Raw genomic sequence first — 12,088 nt, forward strand, 5'->3', positions numbered from 1 at the left:
CAGTTTTTATAAAGCAGGACAGTTCCAAAGAGAGCCTGGCCGTAAGTGGCATTCAGCAATACAGAGCCAAGGGCATAAAATCTTCATGACACATAGCTATTGTTCCTAGAGCACAGATTTCAGGGAGCCAAACTTAATTCCAGCTGCCATAAATTGCTTATCATTTTCTGCAGCTGTACTACAACAGGCTCGCACAGCTACTCCTCAGTTGCTAACGTTGGTATTGTTGGGATTCTGTGGACCCAAGACTACCTAAATATGCTCTTTTGGGACATTGTTCCAGAACACCATTGTCAGATTGATTTGGCAACTGTTGTCCAACAATCTTATTTTTTTCATTTTGTGTAATGTAAGTCACATTGCTCAGTAGAAATAGAGTTCTAATAATTTCTCTTTTTAGCCCCCTTCCTCATTTACATATTTGTGCACAGTCTATTTAGTGATGATTATATGTGTCCCACCAGAAAGTCTTGATGAATAAGATACTATGAGAATCGGATGATACGTCAGTCGCATATGTATGGAAACGGGGAAAAAATGTAGCGATGTGATCCCAAGGCCATTTGAGAAAAGGCCTGATTTTCTCCATTGTATGGAGAAACAGAAGTGTGAACTAAGCATTATATAAGTACTGTCATCAACACCAATTTCTGCAATGGTGGCAGCTCCTTTTCCAACTGCTACAAACACGAGAATGGCTATATCCTTGAATAACTTGGTTCACATTTCTGTTGTTTGAGCAATTGTGTTTGGGACCTCCTGTTGTGCACATAAATATTCTTGACCACAACAGCCACCAGAACTGAACATGGGGGGAATGTAACTTCTTGTGTGAACCAACATGCAGAGCTCAGGCTGTTGCTCTCTGGAATTCTAGAATTTTGGAGAACCGAGAAATTATACATCTTTCTATAGGCAAGAGCAGCAGATCCCAAACCCTCTAGGAGTTTGGGAACTGCTGAAAGTTGTTGCGGGGGCAGGAGTAGCCAGGATTGCGCCAGTGCCAGGGACAAGGGTTTTTTTAATGACTTACCAGGGGGGTGTGGGGAGCCCAGAGAGGCCTCTACAGGGCTCTCCAAGCTTCTGAATATCTAAAATAACTATCACAACCCACTTCCAATTTTGCAATCATGTCACTGCCTTTGAGATTGCTCTGCCCCTTAAGGGGGCAGAGACAGAACTTTCCCAGTTGATGCGTTGTGATGACTCAGTTTCGGAACCTCTGGGTAACAGTAATTATGCTACAAATTGGGTTGGTTCTAGAGAAGTGCAAATGGAAGAAAGCTTGTTCAAGTGAACTTCCTTACTCCCTTCTCACCATAGCAGTCCTCTGTGTCCCTCCCCAAATATTCCAAGGGTTGGAGGGAAGTTCTGTAACAGAATGGTATGGAGGGGTGGAGGATTACAATGGGAAGGGGAGATCAGTGAAGGCCTTCTATTAATGCAACAATCACTTAGGATCCAACCCAGTATTTTGTTTTTTTGCGGATACACTATTGGATTCCACAGTCAGAAAAACTTCTGCAAATGTTTCATATAAATCAGTCTTTTAAAACAAGTAAAATAATTAAACAACTTACCTTCTGATTAATTTTCTGTCTGGGATTCTGTAGGGTCATCTATGTTTTCAACCTGACTATTCATTTCAGCTAAAAACAAAATAATAATATCATATTTCTGTATACTTTTTACAATGCTAGTATTTTATCCTGGAACTAAAGGTATAGTTCTGTTCTTGAGCTTAAATAGTTTATTGCAGTGTCCCTCAAAATGTGGGTCGGGACCCACTAGGTGGGTTGCGAACCAATTTCAGGTGGGTCTCCATTCATTTCAATATTTTATTTTTAATATATTAGACTTGATGCTACCATGGTATGTGACTGCATTTGGGGAAATGTTATAGACCTGTACTTTTAACAAGCTAGTATGTATATTCTTTTAACAGTGATAGTAAATGGGACTTACTACTGGGTAAGTGTGGGTAGGATTGCAGCCGAGGATTGTTAAAAATTTTCCTGCTTGACGATGTCACTTCCGGTGGGTCCTGACAGATTCTCAGTCTAAAAAGTGGCTCCCAGTGCTAAGAGAACTACTGGTTTATCGAAATAGGAAACTGTCTTATACCGAGTCAGACCATTGTTCCGTCTGGCTCAATATTGTGTACACTGTCAGTGGCACTCCAGGGATTCAGACAGGAATCTTTCCCAGTTCTGTCTGCATATGCCAGGGACAGAACCTGGGCCCTTCTGTAAGCGGAGCTGGTGCTCTGTCATTGAACTACAGTTCTGTCTCTCTGATGTAGATAATTTCCACATAATGTCAATCTGTAGATAGGTGGTTTGACACATCGAGATAATATTCACCTTATTTTAATAGGTGTATATTTAAAATAAACTACCTGGAGTCCTGAACTTAAGGATCAATTTTCCATTGAAAGATAAAAAGACATTTATGATTACTAGAGTGATTACTAGACCCTAGATTTTTGCAACAACAGCACAGACAAGTTTTACTTTGAAATCTGCTAACTGTGCTGAGGTCACTTGAACATTTATGACCAGACTAAGCCAAATTTCCCATGTATGAGGAGATCATGCAAATATTGCCTTAATGTAATCTTTACAACAACATTGTGAGGTCAGTAAAATTATTCTTTCTGTATTGCAGCTGAGGCTGAGAGGGAGGGCTAGTCAATGAATTCACAGCAGAGCTGAGATATGAACCTGGGACTTTCTGATTCATGGTGCAGGCTCTTAGCTGAGATGCTGTGGTGCTCTCATGCTTAAGCATGGTGTGTCCATACACTCTCTGTGACAATGCATGTACTGGTGTTGGATCCATCTTAAAATGCACATCTTTGTAATATAGCATCTCAAACTGAATATAGTGCAGCTCAAAGAGGGCTAGGCTGAGCTAACAGAACTGCCTGCATTTAAAAATAAATATTGAGAACTACAGTTAACAAAGGCATTTTCTGAATTCAAATGGAGCTGGTGTTTAACTCTTATCCTTAAGTCATGCACCTGATTGACTTATTTTCAAAGTTTGTCATGAAACTGGGAAGAGGGAGAAGGGCAGAATGAATCAAAGCAATGCATGCTTTGTAGGTCTATTTTCTCTGTGGCTATGCTTCTCATTGTGCTGACATGAATGTGTCAGTTACAGTCCTATGTCTGCTTGCTCATGTGCAAATCCTACTGAAGTTACAGTTTCATAATTGATGGCAGTTCCAGCATTCCTTGTGGCTGGCAATTAGTGCTGCCAGTGTCTTGCATAATCCAGGTTTACACATCAGGTTTGCCACGTATCATTGAATTCTAGCTGTGTATCAAATGCTGAACTTCAGTATAATGTTTTTCCCCTAGTCTGCATGTGCCACTTATCCTGCCATAGCAAAAAAGCTCTTTTGAAGCTTACCGTCATTACTTGAAATGTTTTCTGTGTCGCATGGACCTTCGAGTTGCATTGGCTCTGTGGATGGCTTCTCTTTTTCTTCTTCTGCTCCTTCAGAAATGACAGAGAGGAGAAAAAAACCATGTGTGGTGCCTGATTAATGTATACTTCAGAGACTCTGTGTGTCCATTATTTTTCTGCCACTGCCCTCAGCTTTATGAATGCTGCTGTTATGATAGTGGTAGTCATTCAGGGAAAAGGGCAAGGCTGGGGATAGCGAGGGAGGTTTGATTTGAAAAAAGAACGGTGTCAAAACTGATTTGTGCTGTTTTGTAAGGGGAACCATTACAGCCTGCCTCGCAGCATGGACTTTTGTCTGCGCTCCCTGACTTTCTGCCATGAACAATTCTGAAGAATCTCCTCCATGTAAAATGTGGTATGGAAGGTGCACTAATTCATATTTTGAAAGCTTTCCTGTCTCAAACAGCGTTAAAGTCAGCGTTCTTCAAGAGCATGCACACAGAGTCAAGCATATGCAGCCTAGAACTTAAATTTAGGAAAAGGGACTTGAAGGCAGACTCTTCACATTTTTATTTCTCATACTCCAGACTTGACAGGAAGCCCTGAGTGAAAACTCCTAAAAATGAAATGTGAAGGAAACACACGAAACACGTTTTTTGTTCCATACACAGTCAGATTTCTATCATTTAGGATTTCTGAGAAGTGACTTGTCAGTTAATATCCATGATGATACTTCCATATTTTGTGGCACCTGTAAGCTTGTCATGCCTTCCCTGTGGCTGAGCTATAGAAATCAAGCAATTGGTTGCTAAGCAATCAGCAGAATTGGGAGTCTCTGCATGGATTGAACATTTCAAAATGCCACCCTTTAAACATAAACCATTTATTTTATGTACAATAAACCATTACGTACAATTTAACCATTTGTCCTATAGTACAAAGAGAAAAAGAGCTCCAAGTCAATGAACATCTCTGGCACTCACCTCAAGAGAACCTTGAGGAAAGTGGGTTGAAGGAGAGATGTAGAATTGAGAACTTCTGCTCTTAAATATAATTCAGTGACCAAAACTAAACCACATATGCTCAATTTATTTATTTTTCATTTTTATCTGACCTGTCTTCCTTTACTAATTAGGCTAAACACATCTGTGGATGGAAGCAGAGTCTTAAATCATTGCAGGCTTTGGGGAGGGGGAGCCTTTTTGTTCCCCTTTCCCAAAAGCCTAGAACAGAGGTGCCCAAACCCTGGCCCTGGGGCCACTTGCAGTCCTCAAGGACTCCCAATACGGCCCTCAAGCTTCTGGCCCTCTGGAGATCTGTTGGAGCCCACACTGGCCCGACGCAACTGCTCTCAGCGTGAGGGCAACTGTTTGATCTCTCGCGTGAGCTGTGGGATGAGGGCTCCCTCCACTTCTTGCTGTTTCACATCTGTGAAGTGGTAGCGGCAGCAAAGGAAAGGCCAACCTTGCTTTGTGCAAGGCCTTTTATAGGCCTTGAGCTATTGCAAGACCTTCATTCATTCATATAAGTTCATCTTTAATATATTCATTTATGTAAACCTACGTAAATTTATTCAAATTTTAAATGTAAATTCATTCTTTTTTTCCCCGGCACCCGACACAGTGTCAGAGAGATGATGTGGCCCTCCTGCCAAAAACTTTGGACACCCCTGGTCTAGAATGATTGTGAAGACTAGAAGATTGTGTTTCCTTCCCCACAGTTTTTCATTGACTTCTAAAAGCTCTTCAGTGATCTTTCATTTTTATCTATCTTTTCCCCCTTCCATCTTCTGAAAAAACTTTTGTTTCTCACCACCCCAGGTTGTACATAAACATCTCTGTTATTAAACTTTGCATGTCAGTGAATTCCTGAAATGACAGTTTTGCATGCATGTTAAAATTTCAAGACTTCTCCAGAGAATCCAGCAGAGCAAGGAAGGGTTTTCCCTTGGCATTTGTTAGACACCAGTGAGCCTACACATTGGAAGCCCTGTATTCATCACTGTCGTTCACACTTGAAGGATAAAGCCATATCACTCCTGTCTTGAATCATCTGCATTTTTTTTTTTAGGGATCTGTCAAGTCCAAGTGGCACTGGGCAAAGTTAAAAGAATTCAGAGAGTTAGTTTTTTTTAGAAAAAGAAAATCAGAGAGACTAGTCAAATTACTATATAACTAGTAATTGGCCATGACAATAAACTGGAAGCATTTCTTGATACATTTTTAAAAGCCCAGGAAAGGAACGCTTAGAAGTACTTCTCAAAAATCATCCTGCAGGGGAAAGAAAGCTGACAGATTTCAGATGCTTGCTACCCTCCAAATATCTAATGTGTGTATTTTGGGGGGAAATGATAAATACTTGCACCACATCGCAGCCTGACAGCTGACGTAGTACAGATGCTTCTGCTTTCTGAGATGCTGCCTGTTAACCAAACAAACCTGGCATGCTGTGACAGGCAGTGCCTCAGCTCCCCAGTTTTGATAACATTCAGGCATATCTAGACATGCTGATATTGTCAGGCATTAAAGAGGCTCATGTGAAGTTCACAGGCATTGCCTCAAGATTGCCCATTAGCTAATCTGTCTGACTGGCTGTTCTAAACTGAATAGCATTTTCTTTGGCTTACAGCAGCATCAAGTACATGTGCAGAACTAATGTTTTAAGGTGCTGTATACTGTCAGGAGTGTGGGTGCCAGCATTATCTACAGTTGGGCAGGAGTGTTTAATGCCACACCTGGTATTACATTCATTAACCAATAACCAGAGTGAAGTATCCCTTCCCCCAACTCACCCCATCTTTCCTAATCCTTTGGGCCGCCAAACAAGCTTGATCAGGGACAATGAGGTAACTGCAAAAGGAGAGCGCCTCTCTGCACACACCCTTTCTATGTTTGGGAGAGGAAAAGGGTGCAGAGATGTGCAGTCTTTCCTTTTAAGGTTCCTCCCACCTTGTCTTCCATGGCAGCTACAAGTTGGACTGCCAGGGGTAGCAGCTATAGAACGTATCTTTCCCTATACCTCATTCCCTCCTTCATTTGCGTGTTTGCAAGTAAAGTACATTTATGACCAAACATATGGTTGTGGACACACTCCAACCAGGTATATTATAGATCCTATTTGTGTACATACATACCTCAATTTCAACACATGCAGCAGTTCACACAAAGCATTTCACTGACTCTGTGGTAAGATGAGGCAGAGTTCAGTTAAGGAATGATCCAGCATGATGTGAGCCATTGGGAATATAGCTCAGACAGTGGCAGTTTGACAGGCTTTCTTGTTTGCCTTTGATGCTCAATGAAGACCTTCCTGAGTTCTATGGGGCCCTGGAACATTGGTCCTGTCCTACCCCGTCCTTACACATCTATTTCCTTGATGCAAGCATAGCATAATGGGTAAATTCTTACTTTTTTTTTTTCCTTTGGAGTGTTTTTTTTTGTGATGCAGGGTGGCTGATTGCTTGGAATATGAGACACTGTAGACCAGTGTTTCTCAACATTTATCTCCCATTGTACCACTTTGCATGGTCCATCTGTTGGAAGTACCACTGGAAGTAACTAGTGATGATGACATTGCCAGTTACTTCAAGATTGGGAGGCCAGATGCAACAAACACCAGTAAGAGGCTCAGGGCAGACAGGAGGGCTTTTTTGAGCATGTGAAAAGTGCGTGCTGGAGCTCTACCCACCAAGCAGAATCTCCTGCTGCTTGTCACTTTGCACTGCTGGGCTTGCTACCAGATGGCGGGGGTCTGGGGGTCCCACATGTACCACCGAGCACCACCTTAAATACCACTGGTGGTACGAGTACCACTGGTTGAGAAATGCTGCTGTAGACTTCTGGCATGGCTGGGTTCTTACAGCACAGAATTTATTATTTTTATATATTTACTCCTAGCCATGCAGGGTGGCATACAGGCTTGAACCCATCCCAATCTGTGCAGTGGTCATTCTGAATAACAAACTTTTTTAGACTGGCCAGTGAACTGTATTGGCTCATAATATTCAGAGGCTATGTGTGAACAGTCTCTAAAACTCAGTGTGTAACCAACCAACCACCTTGGCTTAATGCCTTTGAATGGTCGTTCTTAAATTTAGTGCATACCAATTGCTGTTTAGAAGGAAGCAATACATTTCAATAGCTATTTGGTTTAGCATGTTCCATTTCCCCAGTCGTCTGTGAATGTGATGGCAATAGGACAAAACAACTGAGCACAGAAGGGAACCACCATACCATTTTTGGCCTGCATTATTACTTTTAACAGGTGCTGTAATAAATATAACTGAGGACAGTCATATTTACACTGGAAATGACAAGCTATCATCTTGAGAAGCAATGCTAAGACCTGGAATTCCAGAGGGAGAAGGGAATTTGGTACTTAACCCATGCATCATAATACTGCTGTGAGTGACAAATGAAGGAGGCTTACTCCATTACAGCAGCAGACTTTTTGTTACTCTGGAGCTCTTACAGAAATCTTCATTTTGTTCATACTATCTTGTTGGATAGGTAGGTGGGGTGGGGGATAGCAGCATTCATTATACCAGCATGCAAGTGGAACAGGTATTATCCCAAAGCACTTCTTTCCTGCTGTGCAATAAAATTATGTGCCGTAGAGAAATGAGCCTATTTCACATAAACAGAGAAATCCGATCAAAACGCAAAGTGTCTTGACAGGCATTTTATTCAAAAAGGTTGTCTCCCTCCCCCCCCTTTCAATTTTGACTACTCTTGCATGGACGCAAACAAGATGCACATTTCAGGGCCTCCCCAGGAGGAGATGAGAGATACGGGAATACAGCCTGTTTGCAAGATACCACTTTCTATTACCATTTCCAATTGCATTACTTGACAGCCTTGATTATCATAACACTTCATCGATGGGTGATATTTCTAGCAAATCAGTACTCAGCCAGCCATGCACTTCAGGAAGGAGGCTATGAGCGTACACAAAATTGCTTCCAGATAGATTTTTCAAAATAAATCATGCAGTGATTTCTTTAGAATCTAGAATATCTGTTGAAAATATGTAAACATTTTTCATACACATAATAGGTATACAAGAAAAACGGAACAGGTATCTCCTGAGAAAATCAATACAATCAGATCTCGTGCAGTTTAGATTTAATTTCAGTTTTCTATTCCAAAACACTAAGAATACATTCCAATTGTCCTTGATGAGTTCCTCATTTCCCTTCCTTCTCTAAATAGTATTAAGAAAGACAGTTTTCATAACTAATCTTGCTAGATGAAATAACAGTTTCATTTAGATTATACATAGTTAAATTTTGGCTGGTTGGTTGGCAACCTTCAGTCTCGAAAGACTATGGTATAAGCCTACAGCACCTGGTATTCCCAGGCGGTTTCCCATCCAAGTACTAACCAGGCCTGACCCTGCTTAGCTTCCGAGATCAGACTAATAACCATAAAAATTGCTAATTTTCATGTCTTAAAAGATGCTTGATATAATCTGAATGAAGTACTAATACATTCAATAGAAATTTTTTTAAAATCATATTTTCAGTGTTGTGTATTTACAAAAGCAGACACATTTAGCAAATATCTTCTGCCTGGGAACCTAGGAGACCCTTTAACTATTAACTATTACTTTTAATGGTTCCTTTTAGCGAGTCAGTAATTTGCTGAAAATGCTACTAATGTGATTTTCACTTGGGAAACCTAAATTCAATTGCACCAAGAGGAAGATTAGCCAGTACTGTATGTGAAAATGAGTTTCTTGAAGTAAAAGGCGAATCGCATAGCACAGTGGCTCTCACACTTTTAGCACCAGGACCCACTTTTTAGAATGAGAATCTGTCAGTACCCATCGGAAGTGATGTCATGGCTGGAAGTGACATCATCAAGCAGGAAAATTTTTAGCAATCCTACCCACACTTATCCAGGAGTAAGTCCCATTTACTATCATTGTTGAAAGCATACACATAGCAGCCTGTTCAAAGTACAGCTCTGTAACATTACCCCAAATGCAGTCACATACCATGGCAGCATCAAGTCTAATGGATTAAAAATAAAATATTGAAATGAATGGGAACCCACCTGAAATTGGAATGCGACCCACCTAGTGGGTCCCGACCCACAATTTCAGAAACACTGGCATACTTTGTTGACTGATGGCCCAATCCTAAACTGGCCCAGCACTACGCTGAGCTCCAGCACCGGTGCCGGGTGTCACAAACGTATTGTAAGACATGTCCATAGCACCCTGCACAGAGTCAGCACCAATGCCAGTTGACGCTGAGCCCAGCACCAGCCAGATGCCGCCTGGAGCTAGGGAAGAGATCCAGGTGGTGGTGATGAGGGACTCAGGGGTGGAGGGAGGCATTCTGGTGAGGGGGAGGAATTGGAACAGGAAGGGGTGGGACCAGCGAAGCAGACCACTGGATCCTGAACACCATGTGAGGCCAGAAGGCCTGACACGGAGTCTCTCATAAGAGCATAACTTAGAACATAACTCATAAGAACAGAATTTGAGAAGCCCCATTGCAGGGCTTTGGACTTTCTCTGGGGGAAGGGTTCAAAAGTCCCCTTCCCCCAAGGAGACCTCTGATGGCCTTGCAGCGGTAGCCATTTTGGTGCCACTGCACTTGGTGCTGCTGTTGCCTTCTGGATTGGGCTGTGAGGCTCTTGACAGCATCTCAGCAAAGCCTCAGTATTCCTATGTTTTGTTAAACAAATGAAATTTCTGCTACACATAGGATTTGAAATACAACAGCAAGTTTTTAAAATTAGATTTGGGACTAGGTCCAAAACAAAATTTTCTTTCACGACAATACCATGTATCAGAAAAAATTAAACAACTCCGATGCAAAATCTTAATATGTCTTTCCTGTAAAATCAGGATTTTTATCTCTGCGTGCTTTTGCAATATTTATTTTAAAATTTAACATTCCTTAGCCCACATTCAAGACAGCTAACCAGGGGGCGTTTGTTCAGTATGTGTGTGTGCTCATGGTTGGCAACCTTCAGTCTCGAAAGACTATGGTATAAGCCTACAGCACCTGGTATTCCCAGGCAGTCTCCCATCCAAGTACTAACCAGGCCTGACCCTGTTTAGCTTCCGAGATCAGACAAGATCAGGCATGTGCAGGGTAACAGTTGTGCTCATGGTATGCAGACATACTGGCTCTTTCCTTTGCTTCCTCTATCAATCCCTCAAGGAGAAACCACTGCCTTACATGTGCTGTACAGGTGCTCATGCAAGGGAACTGTTCAAACAAATCACCCCGCTCCAGCTTATGGACACTAAGAAGGAAAATGAGGGGAGGGAGGCCAGGATGCATGTATGCTGTGAGGACACATGTCATTTGATCTTTGAGGCCAGCTGGATGGGGTAAGCAATAGCCCCAATGAACTGGCCCACAATGACAGGTTCATTACACACCTGAAACTGTGCAGTGAAGGACATTTCTCTCCTTTCTGCATCTTAAACTTGCTGCTCTTCATTAGGCAAAACATTGACAAAAGGTCTACTATGCATCATATGAAAAGCCTGATTTGTCCCTCATAAGAAATAAATGGCAAAATTGTCCTAAATTCTAGACACAGACACATTTGTTGCCAAGAGTTGTTTCTATTCTCTTACAATTGTAGGTAGGCAGAATTGAGGGATATATTTTCAGTCCTGTCACCAATGGCTACCTGCCAACATTCATGTCAATCTTTAACATGCATTCTGGGCTGCCAAGTTTTCAGCAGGCTGGCTTAGACATGGAAGTTTTTTACAAAAGATGACTGATGTTGCTTAGCCTGACACACATTTGAGGCATCTCTTCCTGATGAGGATGTCAGAGGCCTTGATTTTATTCTCGCTGCATCCCTGTATGGCCTTTGCCGGCCTTCAATTTTCAGATACTGTGGGCTTTGGAGCATTTCAGTGTCTTCTTACATTAAAATAAATGAACAAAACACTTTCCATCCTACAGCAGAAGTAAATCTGTAGTAATCAAGAAAGTGCAAATTAAGTGCTTCTATAAAACTGTGGGTAGGGATCCAGGGTCGCGAACCAATTTCAGGTGGGTCCCCATTCAGTTCAATATTTTATTTTTAATATATTAGATGATGCTACCATGGTATGTGACTGCCTTAGAGGAAATGTTACAGACCTGTACTTTTAACAAACTACTATGTATATTCTTTTAACAATGATAGTAAATGGGACTTACTCCTGGGTAAGTGTAGGTAGGATTGCAGCCTAGGATTGTTCAAAATTATCCTGCTTGATGATGTCACTTCTGGTCATGACATCACTTCTGGTGGGTCCCAACATATTCTCATTCTAAAAAGTGGGTCCCAGTGCTCAGTGTGTGAGAACCACTGCCATATGTTCTTCTAGAAGAATTTGTCCTTCTGTAGAAACAGCAACAATAACAATTTGTGCATAGATTCTTTTCTGATTTTTTCAAAACTATTATTATTATTATGCTTTATTTTTATCCCGCCTTTCTCCCCGAAGGGACTCAAGGCGGCTTACAAAACAAAGGTTAAAACAGTTAAAAACATAATTTAAAGCAGATAAAAACATAACATATCATAAAAACAGTAGTCAGATAAAAACTAGTCAGGTAAGAGCATAGGACAGCAAATTAGAAAAGGATCAGGCCTGTGAACAGATGTTAAAAAATGTTAAAAGATGTTAAAAAGGCCAGGAACTCAGA

The 12,088-nt window shown here is 41.4% G+C and overlaps 1 protein-coding gene across 3 annotated transcripts in view; it reads right to left on the reverse strand.

Moving 5' to 3' along the window:
• The window catches only part of MACROD2 (mono-ADP ribosylhydrolase 2), a 1,146,647-nt gene that overhangs the window by 7,327 nt on the left and 1,127,232 nt on the right, over positions 1–12,088 (reverse strand). For 2 of the 3 annotated variants that reach the window (XM_066609514.1, XM_066609505.1), the window contains exons 17-18: positions 3,418–3,504; positions 1,581–1,649 (exon numbers count right to left, since the gene is read on the reverse strand). In XM_066609514.1, coding sequence (XP_066465611.1) covers positions 1,588–1,649; positions 3,418–3,504 — 149 coding nt within the window. In that variant the 3' untranslated portion in view covers positions 1,581–1,587. The remainder of the gene's footprint in view (positions 1–1,580; positions 1,650–3,417; positions 3,505–12,088) is intronic. The other variant, XM_066609523.1, reaches the window with a different exon arrangement.

This window comes from Tiliqua scincoides, chromosome 1 (genome assembly GCF_035046505.1).
Source record: "Tiliqua scincoides isolate rTilSci1 chromosome 1, rTilSci1.hap2, whole genome shotgun sequence".
In the NCBI taxonomy this organism is placed as follows: Eukaryota; Metazoa; Chordata; class Lepidosauria; order Squamata; family Scincidae; genus Tiliqua; species Tiliqua scincoides.